The sequence below is a fragment of the Nomascus leucogenys genome, chromosome 4, assembly GCF_006542625.1.
Source record: "Nomascus leucogenys isolate Asia chromosome 4, Asia_NLE_v1, whole genome shotgun sequence".
NCBI lineage: Eukaryota > Metazoa > Chordata > Mammalia > Primates > Hylobatidae > Nomascus > Nomascus leucogenys.
In genome coordinates this window covers 67,606,079-67,625,731 of record NC_044384.1, presented here as the reverse complement: position 1 = coordinate 67,625,731, position 19,653 = coordinate 67,606,079, and the positions used below count along the sequence as shown (strand labels likewise).

Sequence of the window (19,653 nt, the reverse complement as noted above, 5' to 3'; positions counted from 1 at the left end):
ACATGGACTGTTAAACACACACAGCACATTACTGGGTGCACACTCTCCCACTTACCAGATCTGTAATCTAATTTTCTTTCCTCTTAGCTCTACAGTTTTGATTTTGAAGTCAACACCTGTAAATAAAACAAATGAATGTGAAGCAAAACAACAAAGATGCAATTTGTCATACAAAATAATCCTATTTGTGTATTTTGTTATCATTACCAGAAAAAAAGAAAACCCCATGAAACCTGACATCACTTAATTCCAAGGAAAAGCAGCATCTGCACCAGTATGTATAACCTCCCATCTCTCACGCTTCAGCCACACTGGGAAGGTCAGCCCATGTTATGTCTCATCCTGAATGATCGGTCTAGTATTTGCTGTTCATAACACAACTTATAACTACCACAGTTCAGCATAGAAACCAGTTTAAAATTACATTTAATATCAACAAATAAGTGGTTTTAAAAGGATGTTTTCTCGGGGAAAATTCTTATATGGAACACCGGAAACTTAATCAAACTTAATCAATTTCAGTCAAATAGCCTTCGTCTGAATTTAGAAATTATTGTACTAAAAATTTCAGTACTCATGAAAATTTTAGGTAAATATAAACATAACATTATATTATCAACAGTGAGAAGATTTTAAAATTTACTCTTACACAAATTAACATACCCAACTTTAATTTTTATTCATTTTAATATTACTAAGCAAACCATCATGTATATTTCCTTTTCAATTTAGCCTGTAAAGCTTCAGATATATTTTTAAAACCAAGTTTTCATTTGTGTATGCTACCTTATATGCCTTCCAATTATACAAAATGTAAATATTTCACAACAATATTTTATTACACAATTTTCATAACTAAGGGAACAAAAGGGATGCTGGCTGAATTTAGAACTAGAGGCACCTTCCCAACAGGAACGACTTCCTGACAGCTTCCTTGGGACCCAGGATGTAGACGATCCCAGCTCCCTGGGCCAGCAGGTGCCCATGTTTGTGAGTGGTATGGTGGCCGCAGAGCAGGCCCTGGCCATGCCCCTGACTGCCCATCTCTGGACACTGATGAGGTGCTGCAGGCACTCGAGGCTCTTGAGGGTAAGTGGAAGACATGTGACCGATTTTTATAATTAGTAACACTGTGGACACCAATGCCACACAAAAGGCATGTTTACAGCCCTGGGGCAGGGTGTGGCCAGCGAGGCAGCCCTCCTACCCTAGGAGAGAAGTTGCACGAATATAAAATGTCGCAAGAAAACAAAGCTAGAAAGCACTACTCCATGTCAATTCTTAACCTCTCACATAACACATAATTTCAGATGTCCCTGAAAGAAAGCTACTTAATTCAATTTCACTTTCAGTTCTGGAAATGATTTGCTTTCCAAAGTCAAAGGAAGCTCTGACACTGCCTTGACCCAGGAAGCAGGCTCTGCATGATGGAGAACCTTGAAGAGAGTGGCTTAACACTCAGCTGCAAGGAAACTGCAATTTCAAGTGATACTACACAAGACACACAAAATAGCGCAGATATTTGCTATCTGGTTTAAAGCAGAACAGTTTAATGACAAAACGCTGTCTTCATATTAATGTAGAGTTAGGATTTCACTGCTGCCACGCTACTCTGTGATGGAATTTACTAATCAAATGCATAATCTGTGATGACTACTATTCTATTGTTGCGGGAAGTCAGGGACCCCAAACGGAGGGACCGGCTGAAGCCATGGCAGAAGAACGTGGACTGTGAAGATTTCATGGACATTTATTAGTTCCCTAAATTAATACTTTTATAATTTCTTATGCCTGTCTTTACTGCAATCTCTAAACATAAATTGTGAAGATTTCATGGACACTTATCACTTCTCCAATCAATACCCTTGTGATTTCCTATGCCTGTCTTTACTTTAATCTCTTAATCCTGTCATCTCGTAAGCCGAGGAGGATGTATGTCGCCTCAGGACCATGTGATGATTGCATTAACTGCACAAATTGTAGAGCATGTGTGTTTAAACAATATGAAATCTGGACACCTTGAAAAAAGAACAGGATAACAGCAATGTTTAGGAAACGAGAGATCACCTTAAACTCTGACCACCGATGAGCTGGGCGGAAAAGAGCCATATTCTCCTCTTTCAAAAGCAAATGGGAGAAATATCACTGAATTCTTTTTCTCAGCAAGGTACATCCCTGGGAAAGAGAATATGCGCCTGGGGGTAGGTCTACAGACGGGGGGGCCCCCCCTGGGCGTGGCCGTCTTCTATGGTCGAGGTTGTAGGGGTAGAGTAGACCCCAGTCTCCCATAGCGCTCCCAGGCTTATTAGGAAGAGGAAATTCCCGCCTAATAAATTTTGGTCAGACTGGTTGCTCTCAAAACCCTGTCACCTGATAAGATTTTATCAATGACAATGGTGCCCGAAACTTCATTAGCAATTTTAATTTCGCCCCGGTCCTGTGGTCCTGTGATCTTGCTCTGCCTCCATTTGCCTTGTGATATTCTATTACCTTGTGAAGTATTTGATGTCTGTGACCCACACCTATTCACACACTCCCTCCCCTTTTGAAAATCCCTAATACAAACTTGCTGGTTTTGTGGCTTGTGGGGCATCACGGAACCTACCGACATGTCATGTCTCCCCTGGACACCTAGCTTTAAAATTTCTCTCTTTTGTACTCTGTCCCTTTATTTCTCAAACTGGCCGATGCTTAGGGAAAATAGAAAAGAACCTACGTGACTATCGGGGCAGGTTCCCCAATATTCTATTTTACTTTTGTTTCCAATTTCTTCAAGTAAGTTTGTTTTTAAAATGTAATTAAAGGAGCTGATAACTTTTGTAAACCTTGTGGCAGTGGCTGCGACTTTATTGAAAAGAACTGGCAGATGATACTTCTTTTGAGCTCTGCTTCAAATTGACTAAGAGTCCCTGAAACAGCTAGAGCAGATAATCTTGGTTTTGACTACAGTTTTCTCTGCTAACAATGGAGTCTGAATATGTCAGACTGCCTTTCCCAACAACTTGAACAACTTACCCAACTCTAGCAGTCCTGCACTAGGACTATTTTGTAACCACAACATTTAATGAATAAAAATAAAACGCTGGGACATTAATATTCAAAAATCAGGAAATAAGTGGTAACATTATCACTATGTAATTATAAACACATTATTAGTTCTAATAGGAAAACAAAGCAAAGATTACCTGACAGTAAATAGGGCTAAGAACCTGTTTTAGCATTGAGTACTCACAGACAAAAAGAAGGGAACAGACACTGGGGCCTACCTGAGGGTGATGGGTAGGAGGAAGGAGAGGACTGAAAAACTACCTATCGGGTCCTATGCTCACTGCCTGGGTGACAAAATCATCTGTACACCAAACCCCCATGACACGCAATTCACCCATGTAACAAACCTGCACATGTATCCCCTGAACCTAAAATAAAAGTTGGAAAGGAAAAAAACAAAAGAAAAAAAGAATCTGTTTAGCCAAAACGAAGACTATCTTATAGTGAGTAGATGAATGACAATTAACAACACAACAGAAAAATACCCAGTGGCCAGATCTACAGTTCCAAGAGTAAAACCAGTTCCTTAAAACAGTCCTCGCTCTTAAATGAAATATCCTATACCTATACCGTATCTAACAGCCATTAAGTAGCCTGCAATTACTGGAAACTTAATCCAATTTTTGGCTTAGAAACATATACCTGTCAAAGTACACAACCAAACATTTCTAAAAACTTTCTTATATTAAAAGTCAAAAATATCCCTTAATGTTGTCTATTTTTAATACTGGGATGTCATAGAAGTGATAATGATCCTCAATAAAAGGAAAAAAGTCATGAATAACCTCAAATAACTGGCAGATTATTTAGGAAAAGTCAACAGAGTTCCTGTCACAGAAGAGGAAATGTTTACAAACAACCGAGGGACAAAGAGGGTGGCGATTTCACTACTGTCTACAACGCTGTTGAAAACTGGTTTCCTACAGGTATCTTGACTAAGGGAGGAAGCAACGAGCCCCCACCACTCAGCTGATGGGGACAGTCCCTGCCTTCGAAAACCTCAGTTATACTGACCTAAATTAACACACCATGCACTTGGCAAAGCGTCTGTCTTTGCTGTTCTCTCCTCTTAGAGAACCTCCTTGTCTGCCCAGAACCCTTTGAAGCCCTAGATTTCCCATCTGAACTCTTCTGACTGCACCCGCCTTTACCCTTGTCTTTATCTATGTTCCAGTTCTTGGCCCTGAACTCTCTTCTAGCCCATATCACGTCGTTCCTTCTTTGCTGACCTCCCCGACAGGCTACGTGCCTTCCCTCTGAGGATGTAGTCATCTTCAGCCCCCTAAAGTCTAGGACACTGCCTGGCACACAACAGCAACTCAATAAATCTGATGGCTGGAAACTGCTCCCTCTTCTCCATCAAATGCTGTATATGTAAGAAGAAATGCGAATTATTTTTGGAAAAAAATAGGGAAATTCAGGACTGATTAGTTAAAAAACAAAGGGCATCTGAGTAGCAGGTGTGGAATGGAAGCAGTGAACGCAGGGGTGCCCAGCACACAGGAGAAATATGAGTGTGTGCAGCAACACAGCCTCTCATTTCTCCTACAGTTCCTCACAGGATGGAGCAGCTGTCCTTGCTCACAGCCTCTCCCTACACACACTAATCTCAGAGAATTACAGTAACAGTTTCCCCATCCAGTCCCTCAGATAGAGAACTGGTCTACCAGGTTAATTATTCTGGTGAGAGGAGCTTGCTTTTCTTTAGGCTTACCAATTTTATGGAAGTCTTTCTAAAAGTATTTTAACAATGCTTTCAAAAAGCATGCAGGCTACAGAGATACAGTATTATCAAAGGTCTTAGACTGCTCTATTTAAGTCAGTCTTTTTTTCTGAAGCAAAAAAAAAAAAACAACAAAAAAAAAGAAGGCTTTGTCACACAGGCTGGAGTGCAGTGGCAGGATCATAGCTCACTGCAGCCTCCAACTCCTGGGTGATCCTCCCACCTCAGCCTCCTGAGTACCTGGGTCTACAGAAGTGCACCACTGTCACTAACTGATTTTGGTTTTTGTAGAGATAGCATCGCACTATGTTGCCCAGGCTGGTCTCAAACTCAAGTGATCCTCCTACCTCAGCCTCGCAAAGTGCTGGGTTTATAGGCATAAGCAACTGTGCCGGTGTCTTATTCTTGACCTTAATTTCCTTTAGTACTAATGACAGTGGACATCTGTCAAATACTCCACATCTAATACCCAACACATCCAAGCCTCACAGCAGCCCAGCGACGGGGAAACTATTACCCCCATTTTATAAAGGAAGACATCATGATGAGTGAGAGAGGACAGGGTAATTTGCCTACAATCATACCACAGGACAGAGAAGCAGCAGAACCAAGACTCAAATTTACACCACTGCCCACAATGAAAGGTTATTATAGTAAAAGTCAGATGGGTGAAAAAAGAGAAAAGCATGAGATGTTCTGAAGTGGCTCATAGCTCCCACAGCCAAGCTGTTAAGACAAGGCCTGACTCTGTGCTCTGCCTTCTTGCTGGCTGTCTTTCACGTCTTAGCAACAGCAGGAGGAATCCCTGGACTTAGTGCTTGTAAGACTTCTATGTTCCCCTTAAAGCAAAACATTTGCACATTACTGTTTCTTTTTGCTGGGCCATAAGAAGTTACAAAAGTGAAAATGGCAAAAACACACAGAACTTTCTTTCTTTACACTCCTTTCCAGTAAAAGGCCTAACCACCACTGTGGTCCAAATCTAGGACTACGGCTGGGCGGACTGTGCCCTCTTCTTCCATGCCCAGGTCACTTCTGCTCGTTCCACCAAAGATCTGGAGTTTGGACCAGACCATAGATTTTACTTAATACTTTCAAGAAGTTAAGAATTTCCATAGACTTGGAGGTAAGTCTCAATACAAACAGTGGTTGTGATGTCACTGCCAATTTATAATAATGACCTTAAGTTTTATATGGTGGCTTTTCTTCCAAGGATGTATCTTACACAATGTTATCTAAAATTGGATATAATATTCTACTAAGGGATTGGATTGAGCATTTTCAGTGAGTTGTGAGAAAATAAATTAAGGAACATGTTAAGGTTACAGAGAGAGGCAAATCTAGCATTAAAATCAAGTCATGTGGGCATAAGGCCAGTCTTCTGCCCAAACTCTACCACCTACCAGGGAAGAGTTCAAAATGAATTCTCGTCCCATATAAGGAAAAGAGAATGTGGCTGGGCGCGGTGGCTCGCGCCTGTAATCCCAGCACTTTGGGAGGCCAAGGAGGGCGGATCACGAGATCAGGAGATCAAGACCATTCTGGCTAAGATGGTGAAACCCCGTCTCTACTAAAAATACAAAAAATTAGCCGGGTATGGTGGTGGGTGCCTGTAGTCCCAGCTGCTCGGGAGGCTGAGGCAGGAGAATGGCGTGAACCCGGGAGGTGGAGCTTGCAGTGAGCCCATATCACGCCACTGTACTCCAGCCTGGGGGACAGAGCGAGGCTCTGTCTCAAAAAAAAAAGAGGAAAAGGGGATGCAAACTCACTGCTAGTAGACCTGTCTTGTGACATCCTACTATTTAATATTATCTGGCTTTTCCTATCTAACCTGTGTGGTAAGGATTTAAATAGAAACTAAGTACTATAACTGTAAAATATTTTGATAAACTCAGAAGCAGGCACTATTAAAATCCTAATGTTACTATGCTCATCCAGGCCTGAGGATGTCAAATTGCATCCAGGTATAAGAAGATCTGTCCTTGCTTGCACTCCAGGGTTGACATGCTCCCACCCAGCAAATAAAGCCTGTACACAGAAGCACAAGGAGACAGCCTTGCACTTGACTGGAACAAACAATGACACCACGGACTGCAGCAGAGAGGGGAGGACAGAGGGACAGTTGGAGGTCCTGGGCCTCCAAGGAGAGGCATGGCTGGAGCCCAGCAGAGAGAGTGGACAGTTCCTCTCACGGAAGTATAAATGTATGAGAATTCCACAGAAAGGTGTATGTCCTCTTCACAAATGAAAAGATTAAGAACTAACTTTTGTGGTGTTTGCTATATTTCAGATAATATTCTAAAGGCCTTATCTACATTAACTTATTGCAGTGTATATTCATTAACAATATTATGAGGTAGATATTACTGTCTATATTTTATGATGAAAAAACAGAAGTCAGGGAAGCTGGTAGACTGCCTAAGGTAACCAAGTTGGTGAGCACGAGGGCACAGATTTGAACCTGGGCCGCCTGGCTCCCGGCTGTGCTCCTCCCTGTGCACTGTGCAGCCCCACCTGATGAACAAGAGGCAGAGGCTGGAAGGGAGCTAAGAACATATATTTAAGGCTGAAAAAGAACTTTCCATTCCTAGGCAAGTATATAAAATTAACAGTAAGACAGGGCGGATGGCTGGTTGGCTGAGACAGACTCCATCTCTGCACCAGGAGGCCTTCTCTACTCCTTGGCTTCAGACAAACCCCCATCTGAAATGCTACCATGCTATTTTGAGTTCCTGGTCAAAAGAGGAGGAGAATATTTAAAGGGAAGAGGAAAAAAAAAAAAACCATGATCAAACAGTGGATTATTAACATTTTCTTCATATGCAAAAAAACTGAACTTCACTACTACTCAGGATGGATCTGTGAAAACACAAGGACTGTGTTTTCCCCAGATTATGTTTTACCCAGGACATGTGATTACATTTTGAAATTTATATCATCTGTGTTTATCAGTGTGTATCATTAAAGGGTAAGGATTTTTTTATGAAGTGTTTCAGTTTTTGGATCTACAGGATAAATTAGGAGAATTATAAAAAAAAAATAAATTGTCTTTTCTATGCCAGACATGTAAGATATTTTAACTTCATTTATGCCTATACTGTGAGATGTGAAGAAAGTGCAAATCCCGCTTTGTTTTTCTTCTTATGAGTGAAGACACTGAGGTAAGTTGCTTGCCTAAGCACAGCTGGCAGCCTGTCGTGGAGCTGAAACTTATATGCAGGACTGTATGCCTGCCTCCAAAATCTCTTTCCACAAACACCATGGCTTGGGAAGATAGTGGTGGCCAAGGAGAAGGTGGAGTGTTTTTCTTTTTTGAGACAAGGTCTCACTCTGTCCCCCAGGCTGGAGTACAGTGGCACGATCACTGCTCACTGCAGCCTAGATCTTCCTGGCTCAAGTGATCCTCCCGCCTCAGCCTCCCAAGCAGCTGGGACCACAGGTGTGCACCACCACACTAGGCTAATTTTTGTATTTTTTTTGTGGAGATGGGGTTTTGCCATGTAGCCCAGGCTGCTGTTTTTTAAGTAAAAAATTAAAAGTGAAAATTTGACTGCAGGCGTGTGATTCTTTACCCAATCGACAAGTGTGCTGAGGTCCTACCACACACATGGCTTGAAGAGGTGAGAGGAGGCACGTGAAAAACACAAAGCTCCTCATTTATAGGGGCCCATTCCTTTGCCCAAGTGCTGACATGGAGTTGGAATTGCAGGTTGTTTTGTTAACTAGGCACCAAAAACCAAAGGGTGGAGTTTGTCAGAGTTGGAGGGAAAACATTTTCTATGGAATCCAGTGCTCTGTTCAGCTTGTGCTGTGCTTCCCAGTTTCGAAAGTTTTTTGTTTTTTTTTGTTTTTTTAACAATCACACTCAATTAATGGCACAATTTTTGGTCTGTAGTTTTGGCTTTCCAAATACTTCCCAAATGTCAAAGATGTGAATTAAAGGACAAAAGGAGGACGATAAATGTTTTCCTCAGCTGAAGCAGAAGGCACTCTTTTCTAACACTTATTATGGCTACCTCCGTGACTCACCTCCTCTCTGAAAAGGGTAAACCAGGTGTGAGCTTTGTGCCCAGGGGAAGGTCGAGCAGGATGGCGTCTTACATAAATAGAAAATGCTTCTTAAAACTATTTGTAGAATGACTACTGTACAAAGCTGTTTTCTTTACAAATTCAAACTAATGCTTATTTGGAACAATGTATCTGGCACCCAAGGATAGAGAATAATTTGGACCTATCAGTTCTCAAAGGAACCTACTCTGCCTTCTACAGCCAGTTCCAAGATCCATTAACAGATGGCTTTTGGCAGATTCCACAGACCAGAGGGAAAGAGGCAATCTCTAAGAATCTGGATCTCTGTCATGCATAATAAAATCTTTCTTCTTTAGTGTAAGTGCAGACAGTGAGAGAAAGGCTGAATGCACTTCAGCCAGGTCTTTAAATAGATTTTTATTCAACATAAACAACCTAACACCAACTAAATCTGCATGCTTTCTCTGAAAGATAGCTACTTTAGTCCACAAAAGGGGACGTTTTGTCAAGCCTCTCAGCTTGCATTAAGTTCATTAAATAAACCTAATCACACAACACACAGCATATGTGGGTATAAGAACTAAATGTTGGTTCCTCTCACGCTCACATCCCTGAGTCATCGTGTTACATCATTTTGGCAGGGGAGTCTGTGTGAGGTTCTCTCCAGATGGAGCGAAACCACACTGCAGGGCTGCAGAGCTTGGGCTTTTGAAGTGGGAATTCTGGATGATTTTCCTTAATTCTCTCTTAAGTGAAACACGGGCAGATCGGTCATGGCTTAGAAAACTGTGTACAAATACAGTATAGCGAAATAAAATACACAGTTAAGCATTTAAATCCGGTATGAGATGCTCATTCTGGGTTTTCTAACAAAAATCTCTGCCCTAAGTTTCCAGAATAAAGTACAAGTAGTCAATTTCCAGGTGAAGACCCTGGTGGACTGCATTTGACCTGTCATGCCGCCTAACATTCAAGGGCAGACCCCCAGAGAGCATTTCTGCAGGGGATTCACACTCACCCATTTCTCGGACCCCTCCATTCTGTTGCCAGCTCAACCGCAGGTCCAAAGAAGCGGAGTCACTCGCACTACCCTACTTCCCCAGTGTACACAGTCTCAGGCCGAGGCCCCACCAGTGGGCATCCTGAGTGCACCCCCATGTCAACACAGGCTACAGGGGAGTCAGGCAGAGAGCACACAGGACTGAGGCCTGCAGCGGAGTTAAAGGGCTTCACCGAAGGGCTGCCATCCTTTAAGGGGGCCAGGCTGTGAAGTTTAGAGCACTGCCGCACAATGAGAAAAATGAAGATAAATTTAAAGAACTTTTGGATAGGGGTGATGGCTCACACCTGTAATCCTAGCTCTTTGGGAGGCTGAGGAGGGTGGATCACAAGGTCAGGATTTCGAGACCAGCCTGGCCAACATGGTGAAACCCTGTCTCTACTAAAAATACAAAAATTAGCCAGGCGTGGTGGTGAGTGCCTGTAACCCCAGTTACCTGGGAGGCTGAGGCAAGAGAAATACTTGAACCTGGGAGGCGGAGGTTTGCAGTGAGCAGGGATCGCACCTCTGCACTCCAGCCTGGGTGACAGGGTGAGACTCCGTCTCAAATAATAAAAAATAAAATAAAAAACTGTTAAACTGTGGCATCTTATCTTTCCTAATTTTTTTAAGTCTTTTTTTTCTTTTTCTTTTTTTTTAATGTTCTTACTTGGCAAAATAAATAACTGGCAATCCTATGCTGGCCTCCAGCATTCTGAAGGAAACTTTACTACCCAGAAAAATCAGAATTCTGGTCCAGATTGCCTTTCTTTGACTTCTCTTGTATTTAAATATACCTATTTTGGTATATAAAAGGCTTAAGACATTTGAATTCGAATGATGGAATATATAGATTAAAAAGCAGTTCTTGTAGCATTATTTTAATATCCAAAAGGCAAGTGCCAAGTAATGACAGGGACACACTTAAAGAAAATCAGTTTCACTAATACCATAGGATAATTATGTCACTATCTTCACAGGGCTGTAACAAGGACCAAATTCTGAAACGAGGAAAGGACTTCATCACGTCTGACCTTTATGTGTGTGAGCCATTAGTATTTTCAACAAAGCAAAGTCAATCTAAACCTGAAAGTAAGCTAAGGAACAGACAGAAAGATAGTTAAAAAGAATTCACTTGCAGCCCTGGCCCTGACCACTTGCTGAGCAGCTGTGCCGCAGCAGGTAAATTTCTACCTCTCTGAGACTTCGCGTCCTCATCTGTAAAATGGGGATAACTTTCAGGGCCGTGATGAGGCCTTCTGCTGGTGTAGTAAGTGCTCACCATATAGCAGTGATTACTACTACTACTACTTCTGTTTATAGGCACAGACAACTACATTACTTATCCAAAGTCACAAACTAGTTAGTGGCAGAGCCTGGAGCAAGAACCCACATTTCTTATTCTTACTCTAGTGTTTTTCCCAGCATGCAATGCTGTTGGAGCAAGGGTGGGGGTAGGTTTTTAACAGGTAAAACCATTTCAACCCAAACAAAATTAACCGCTAGCTTCCAACAGTAACATAGAAATAAAACAAAGATTGACAGATATGTAATTTTATGGAGTTGTTTTTTGAAATATACTTTTAAAAAAGCACATTTGCCTGTTTATGCTAAAACTAGTGAGAGTCAAACAGAAGGAACCAAGATCAAGAATTCGGCATTGCTAGATAGAAATGGTTTCTACAGGCCGGGCGCGGTGGCTCACGCTTGTAATCCCAGCACTTTGGGAGGCCGAGGCGGGCGGATCACGAGGTCAGCAGATCGAGACCACGGTGAAACCCCGTCTCTACTAAAAAATACAAAAAATTAGCCGGGCGTGGTGGTGGGCGCCTGTAGTCCCAGCTACTCGGAGAGGCTGAGGCAGGAGAATGGCGTGAACCCGGGAGCCAAAGCTTCCAGTGAGCCGAGATTGCGCCACTGCACTCCAGCCTGGGCGACAGAGCACGACTCCGTCTCAAAAAAAAAAAAAAAAAAAAGAAATGGTTTCTACAGCTTCACCCAGGAAGTAATAACGTCAACTTGCAAAAGCACACACAAATTCATGGTGGATAAGTATGCTTGTGATACAGGCACTGCTATGAGAAAAACAGTGGACCAGGCATGTTAGTTGTAAATTTCTTTAGTCAATTGCTTTTTTCTGTTTCTCAAACTTTGAAAAGCTGCTCCTGTACTTTTTAAAAGAACTTGTAAATTATAATCAGACTAATTAAATTCCATGAAAACAAAATCCCATTTGAAAATATGAGACAATTCCATTAGACAATTTCCATTAAATAGACCAATTAGTAAATACAACCTCTAAGTTTTTCATACCCTTGTGAATTTTGTGTATCTTTTAAACTAGTTTCTGATTTGATTAACAATACAAAAAAAATCAACATTTTGCTCATTTATAATTTTACATAATAGTTCATCATCTCAAATCCCTAAGGACTTCCCCTACAGATCTTTTATAGAAAGTTCAAGTGAATCCCATTTACTTTAAAAGGGCACTTACTGGTCAGGAGCAGTGGCTTACGCCTGTAATCTGAGCACTTTGGGAGGCCAAGTGCTTGAGGCTAGGAGTTTGAGACCAGCCTGGACAACATAGCAAGACTTCGTCTCTACTAAAAATCAAAAAAGGGCTTGGTGGCGTGCACCTGCAGTCCCAGCTACTCAGGAGGCTGCGGCAGGAAGATTGTGTGAGCCGGGCAGGTCGAGGCTGCAGTGAGCCATGATTGTACCACTGCGCTCCAGCCTGGGAGACAGAGCAAGACCCTGTCTCAAAAATAAATAAATAAAAATAAAAACGCTCTTAATGGAAACACTCTCCTAGCCTCGGAATTACACAATACTACCACTTTAGTGACCCATCTTGGTCCAGGCACACTCAGGGACTCTTCCCTGGGCCATGCTGTGAGGCTCACGATCTTTCCCAGACGGCTGTCATGAGCAGCACACATCCATAAGCCCTGACAGGGTAGGGAAAAACTCCTACTGTGGAAGAGACTCTTGCTCTATATGGAATTCACTGCGCTACATGCAGATGAAACTAGAAAAACCAGCCTGGGAAGAATCCCGTGAGCTAACTGCTCAAATGGTAACCGTTCAGATAAGGCAACCACAATTCTACACCACACCCAGTACCATATTTAATTTGCATTTTTCTAAAGGAACTAGAGGAACAAACTTATCTTCAAACATTCCAATGACGGGGAAGCCTTCTCTGACCAGGCCTCATCCCTAGCCTCGACTGGAGGCGCTTTCACTGTGCTCCCAAATACCCATATACATCTGTCACTGCCCTGACAAGCGGTCATGCAGCTCCCAGAAGCTCCGATCCACTTCTGGACAGAGCCCATGTCCTGTTTACCACTGAATCCCCACTGGGTAGCATAACACCCAACACAGAGTAGGTGCTCAACAAACGATCTGATGAGTGGAGGGGAAAAGCAACTCTGAAGCAGAAACTGAAGTGGAGCTGGTTGGCTTTCTCACGCTCTGCAGCAGGCCAGGGGCCATGATCATTCTCTGAACATCCCACAGTTAGAAGCACGCACTGAGTACTAAAGTACTGAAGTACTCCAATACTCTAAGTATTATAGGCTACATGTGAAGCAAACAAAAATGAGCAAGACAGAAATTCAACCACACTCAGAGTAGGGAGTATGTGTTTGGGTAAGTGCATGTTTGTTAAGGGACACAGAAACAAACTGCGTGGTCTCCTTGCCTCCTGGTTTCTTCCTTATTCCCAAACATCCTATGCAACTCTGCCAAACTAGTTTCACTGTTTTCGTGCCAATGCCTTATTAAGGAGTCTTTTGGTTCTAGGTGCCCATACGATAGGGTCCACTCTCCTTAGCATGGCGGTCAAGGTCTCGCAGCACCCATTCCCAAGTCCCCTAAGGAACCCTCCCCAGAGGTGGGGGGCTGCTCCACTGCTGCCAGGCTTAGAAAATCCTTCTTCCTCTCTCCTACATTCTAAAGCACACCTTTGCTCATCCATCTCACCCTCCATCCACTCAAGCCCTCAGTTACCCACCTATGGGTACCTGATTTCTCTTCATCACACAGTGCAACTCTATTATCCCTCATTTTTATATACTGAAGTACGGAGCCATAAAATATTGACAATTCTGAATTGAATTTAACCCTACTTTATTTATGTCAGGTACTAAAATAACAGCCTAACCCTCATTTGATGGTTTAACAACTCCCTGTACTCTGTATGATCCAAGACTGGATATTTGAAACAGGTATAGTTATGCTACTCATTTTAATATAATGTCCCCAAAGACAACATTTTAAAAACATATGGTACAGACACCACAAATATTTCCAAAATGATCTATTCCAAAAAAGCCTTAAGGGAAGTAAGTTCTTGAAAACAAACCAAAAAAGACAATATAAAAACTGGAGGTTTAATTTTCCAATAAGACACTTTAAATGTAGTACTGTTTTGTTACATGACAATTTTCAAACCAAGTCATCTCAAAATCGTACTGACAGCCTTGGAACTACGACTGGTTATAACACTATTAATAAATAGAATTACATGAAATTATGCTTTTAATTCTGTCTATCAAATCTCCTGACTACTCAGTTTCTTGGACCGCCCCTGGGGAAATCTCTCACTTCCTATCACGGAAGTGACTGCCCTTTATTTTAAAGAATGGGGTTCTCCTAGTTTGGACATCTTTTAAGGGGTTTTCCGTAGAAACAACTGCTACCCACATCCAACTTACAAAGCTCAATGTCAAGTCCTCTAAGCATGACTTCATTAAAAAAATTTCCCCTGCAGTTTCCATTTCAGATCCGCAGCTATTCTCCTCCTTGACCCTGGAGAGTTCCTGTATTTACTTCACTCCTGTCCTTCACCGAAAAGAGCGGTACTGGAGGAATCAACCCCACGCCTGCCAGTCACCGGGTTGTTTGAGGTCATGGATAAATACAGCTGAAGTTCCTCTGCCCCGTACGTACGGCTAGCACGAGAAACTTACTGTCGTTTTAGTTTTAACATTCTCCATAGGTGACTTTAAACTTCTTTTCTTGAAAATGCGTTCAAAATAAAACTGCCCTGGTTGCGCAGGGATCACACCCGCAGTAGACGGCGCGCGCTGGCCTTGGCGGGCCGGGGCGGCCCGGGCAAGAGCGGCCTTCGGTGTTCACTCCCCTGCCTGCCTGCCTGCCTGAGCCCCACTTGAACCCAGCTTTTTCTTGGGCGAGTATGCAAAGGGCCGAAGTTTCCGTGGAGAGCCGCCCCCACAGGCCCCGGGGGCTGCCAGGACCTCTGAGGCAGGGCCGGGGGCCAAGGGCAGGTCTGCACGGAGACGGCACGAAAACCTCTGCCAGGCTTTGGGATTGGGATGCAGGGCGCTCCACGGAGGCCCCCGCCCCTAGTTTCACCGAGAGGCCCATCCCCGAAAGGCTCCCAGCCTCGATGAGACTCGAAGCCCACGGGGCGAAGGGCACCGGCCCGGGCGCCAGGAGGCCCGGCCCAGGGTCGCCGTGGCGCCCTTACCCACGGTGGACTTGCAGGCCTCGCAGAAGGTGTCGTCGGTGAAGCGCTCCATCAGGCTGGTCTTGCCCACGCCGCGGGAGCCGATGATGATGACCTGCAACTTGAAGTCGGCCGGCCTGGGGGGCTGCTTCCTCCGGCGGCCCTGGCCGCCCGACAGCGCCGGGGAGCCCGTGCCCAGACCGCCGCCGCCCCCGGCCCGCCTCTGCAGCGCGGCGCCCGGATCCATGCACGCATGCGGCTCCCGCTCGGCCCGCCGCCCGCCGCCGCTCGCCCCCCGGTTGCGCGCCCCGGGCCCCGGAGCCCCCTCGGCCTCCGCCGCGCGCGGGGGGTCGGCCCCGGGCTCGGTTTCCGCTCGCTCGAGCGGCCCCGGCGGCCCGTGGGCTCCGCGCTGCAACTGCGCTGCCGGCCGGCTCTCTGCGCCCGGGTCCCCTCCTCCTCCGCCTCCGCCGCTGCCGCCGCCGGGAGAGGAGGAAGGGAAGCAGCTACTCCGCAGTAGCGGCAGCAGCATCCCGGACAAGGAGGGGCAGGAAGCGCAGGCGCGGGCGGGGCGGCGGGCCGGGAGGGGCCGGAGGCGGACGTGTGGGCGCCCCCTGCCGGCGGGAGGACCGCGCGCCCGGGCCTCGGCTGGCTGCGCGCGGAGCTTTCCCGCGACCGGCGCTGCTCTTTTCCTGCCTCTGCTCGCCTGCCGGCCCCCGCTTCCCTCTTTCTTCCGCCGGCTCTTTCATCTTTTCTTCCTCTTACCTCTTCCCTTTTCCCCCTTTTCACTCATCCCTACTCGGCTTTCACTCTGACCCGCATTTATGGTTAACACAAGAAACTTAGTGTGGTTTTAGTCTTAAAATTCTCCGTAGGCAATTCTAAGCTTCAGCATTCCAGTGCATCATGAAAATGGGTTCAAAATAAGAAAAAGAACCCTGGTTGATAGTGAAAACACTCCCATGTGCACAGTCCCCAAACACCATGCACATGTTTTCGCCCCCGCGCGCTCGGTGTAGCTGGAACGCTGGGAAGGCCCCGACCTCAGGCCGCGCCGCCCGGCCGCCTGCTCTGCGTTCGCGTCTACACCCGCGCTCTCGCACAAACACCAGTGGGTGCAAGCCCCCGCACCCTCTACCGGGCCGCGGCACTGCTCGGTCTCTCTCCATCACATCTGTCTCCCATTTTCCACGGAAACGCGCGAAATCAGTTATTTTTAACTCTGATTGCTGTCTCACTGAGAGTTCAGAAGTTTTTATGCTGTTTAATTTTTAAATTAAGTAAATGGCATACTCCTTTGGGGGAATAAGCGAGTTAAAACTCAAACAGTGCTAGAAGATTGAAACTTTAGGAATTATGGACTCGTGTCGCATGTTTTGCCATTTCTATTTGGAAGGATTTAAGGTTACAGAAAATCACTGCTGATTTCTTGCCAGAGATTTGTTTAGCAAATTCCTCAGCTTGAACTTGAGCACCTCAGAACACAGGGTTCTGAATATGATAGGGGCTGGCGACATTTGCCGAATGATCACGTTACCCACCAAATTTCAGCTGTACTGTATTTAGAACTAGGTTTAGTAATGCACAGTACAAGCGTATGTTACACAGCAAACCTGATTTGTAAAAATCTAGCGTTGCCCACAGTGTAGATTGGAGGTTCACGTCTATGAGAGCATTCTTAACTGTGCAATCACTGTAGGGATCTTTATAATATGAATTCTGAGAATATGTAAAATATGATCCCTCTATATTATTTGAAACACAGATCCATCACTTACCATCACGGAATTTACTTTCTTTCTTTCCTTCTTTCTTTTTCTTTCATTTTGTTTTGTTTTGCTTTTGAGACAGCCTTGCTCTGTTGCCCAGGCTGGAGTGCAGTGGTGCGATCACAGCTTACGGCAGCCTGGATCTCCTGGGCCCAAGTGATTCTCCTTCCTTAGCCTCCTGAGCCGCTGAGACCACAGGCACGTGCCATCACGCCTGGCTAATTTTAAAATTTTTTGTACAGTTGGGGTTTTGCTTTGTTAACCAGGCTAGTCAACAGTGTGAGACCCTGAACTGGCCTCAAATGATCCTCCCACCTCAGCCTTCCAAAGTGCTGTGATTACAGGCATGAGCCACTGTGCTCCGCCGAAGAACATTTCTTAGCTGTGGGTTTCTCTTCTGTTCTATGAGAATGAGAGTAGTGACTCCTCCTTTCCTCTAGCATTGTTAGGAAAAAAACAACTAACAATCTCTGCAGTCTGCTGCAAACATAAGGCACGATATAAGTTTAAGGAATTAAAGAGACTGATTTATGCATGGCTTTTCAGGAATACTGTCATTTTACAAAGCAAGACGCATCTGCAAAGGTAATCTCAAGATTTTTAATTTGGCCCATTCTGATTAATAGCACTGCCTGTCCTAATAGGCAGATGCATGTGGCATGGCTTGTGGAGCTGAAGACCTTCTTTCCAAAATAAAATATCTTCCCCATAAGGTAGATCTGTAGTTTCTGCCACTAGAATAATTAATGAACTAAATGACAGAGGTTGGGCAGTGTTTCTGGAGGACAGGTAAGTGCATATTCACTATTTTAAATCAATTATGATAGTGCCCCTAATCCCCTGGGAATATGTCCCAAGACCCGCTGTGGATGCCTGAACCCTCAGAGAGTATAGAGCCCTCTATATACTATGCTTTTTCTATACATACATACCTATGACAAAGTTTAATTTAAAAATTAGGCACAGTAAGAGATTAACAACAACTAATAATAAAATTCAGTTGACCCTAGAACAACATGGGTTTGAACTGTATGGGTTTGTTTATATGCAGATTTTCATCCGCCTCTGCCACCCCTGAGACAGTAAGACCAACCCCTCCTCTTCCTCCTCCTCCTCCTCAGCTACTCAATGTGAAGATGACAAGGATGAAAACCTTTATGGTGATCCACTTCCACTTAGTGAATAGAAAATGTATTTTCTCTTCCTTATGATTTTCTTAATAACATGTTCTTTTCTCTAACTTACATATTTTGTAACTTACAATATAATCTTCTTATTAGAATGCAGTAATGTGTATAGCATACAAAATATGTCTTAATTAACTGTTTATGTTATCAGTAAGGCTTCTGGTCAACAGTAGACTATTAGTAGTTAAGATTTGGGGGGAGTCAAAATTATACACAAATTTTTGACTGCGTGCTGTCGGCACTCCTACCAATCACATTGTTGAAGAGCCAACTGTAGAATTACTATGAAGATATATACTGTAATAACAGTTATGTGAATGTGGTCTCTTTCTCTTGCAAAGTATCGAATTGTACTGCACACAGTATCAGTCCACAGTGCTCCAGCACCTGGAACTGTGCCTGACAAATGGTACAAGTTAGTAAATATTGGTGAAGTGAATGAATTAATGAAATTTTTATAGCTATCTATATCCATAGATATCCATTTTCATAGATATCCATATAGAACATTTCATAGTTTATCCATAAACTTCGTTGGCTCCTTGGGCTCTGTCTTATACCTAGACACCCCGTATCCTGCCTTTTCCCAAAAACAAACCTCCCTCTTATCATTTGGCAAAGTCTCCTTTTTTCACTGTCTTCACTTTAACAACATCATCACCACCTGAGGTGGATGATGTGGTTTGGCTGTATCCCCACCCAATTCTCATCTTGTATTGTAGCTCCCATAATTCCCACATGTTGCGGGAGGGACCCAGTGGGAGATAATTGAATCATATGGGTGGTTTCCCCCACACTGTTCTCATGGTAGTAAATAAGTCTCACGAGATCTGATGGTTTTATAATGGGTTTCCCCTTTCACTTGGCTCTCATTTTTCCCTTTTGCCCAGTGCCATGTAAGACGTGCCTTTTGCCTTCCACCATGATTGTGAGGCCTCCCCAGCCACGTTGAACTGTGAGTCCACTAAACCTCTTTTTCTTTATAAATTACCCAGTCTTAATTATGTCTTTATCAGCAGCATGAACACGGGCTAATACAGGGGAGAAGTTTCAAGTATAACAATGGCCAGAACCAGAAGAGTATGTAGAATAAGAAACAAAAGGTCAAGAACAGAGCTCCAGGATCACCAACATCCAAAAGATAAGCAAGAGAAGAGAAGCTGGAAAGAAACCTGGGATGGGAGGGAGGGGATACTGGAGATAGTGGGGTCATGGAGAAACCGGGCACAATTGTGTTTCACAAAGGCAGGAATGATCAAAGGAGCCCCATGTCACAGAATGGTCACATAAAATAAGTACAGGCAGTCACAGATTTGCAAGGTAGTCAGGCACCATAAAAATCATTGTTTAAGCTTGAATAGTACAAAGTGATCTTAATAACC

The 19,653-nt window shown here is 44.1% G+C and overlaps 1 protein-coding gene across 1 annotated transcript in view; it reads right to left on the bottom strand.

The window, feature by feature from the left end:
• RAB12 (RAB12, member RAS oncogene family) overlaps window positions 1-15,846 on the bottom strand; it is a 30,136-nt gene extending 14,290 nt beyond the window's left edge. The window contains exons 1-2 of the mRNA XM_003262071.4: window positions 15,340-15,846; window positions 56-116 (exon numbers count right to left, since the gene is read on the bottom strand). Coding sequence (XP_003262119.1) covers window positions 56-116; window positions 15,340-15,565 — 287 coding nt within the window. The 5' untranslated portion in view covers window positions 15,566-15,846. The remainder of the gene's footprint in view (window positions 1-55; window positions 117-15,339) is intronic.
• Between the last annotated feature and the right edge of the window lie 3,807 nt (window positions 15,847-19,653).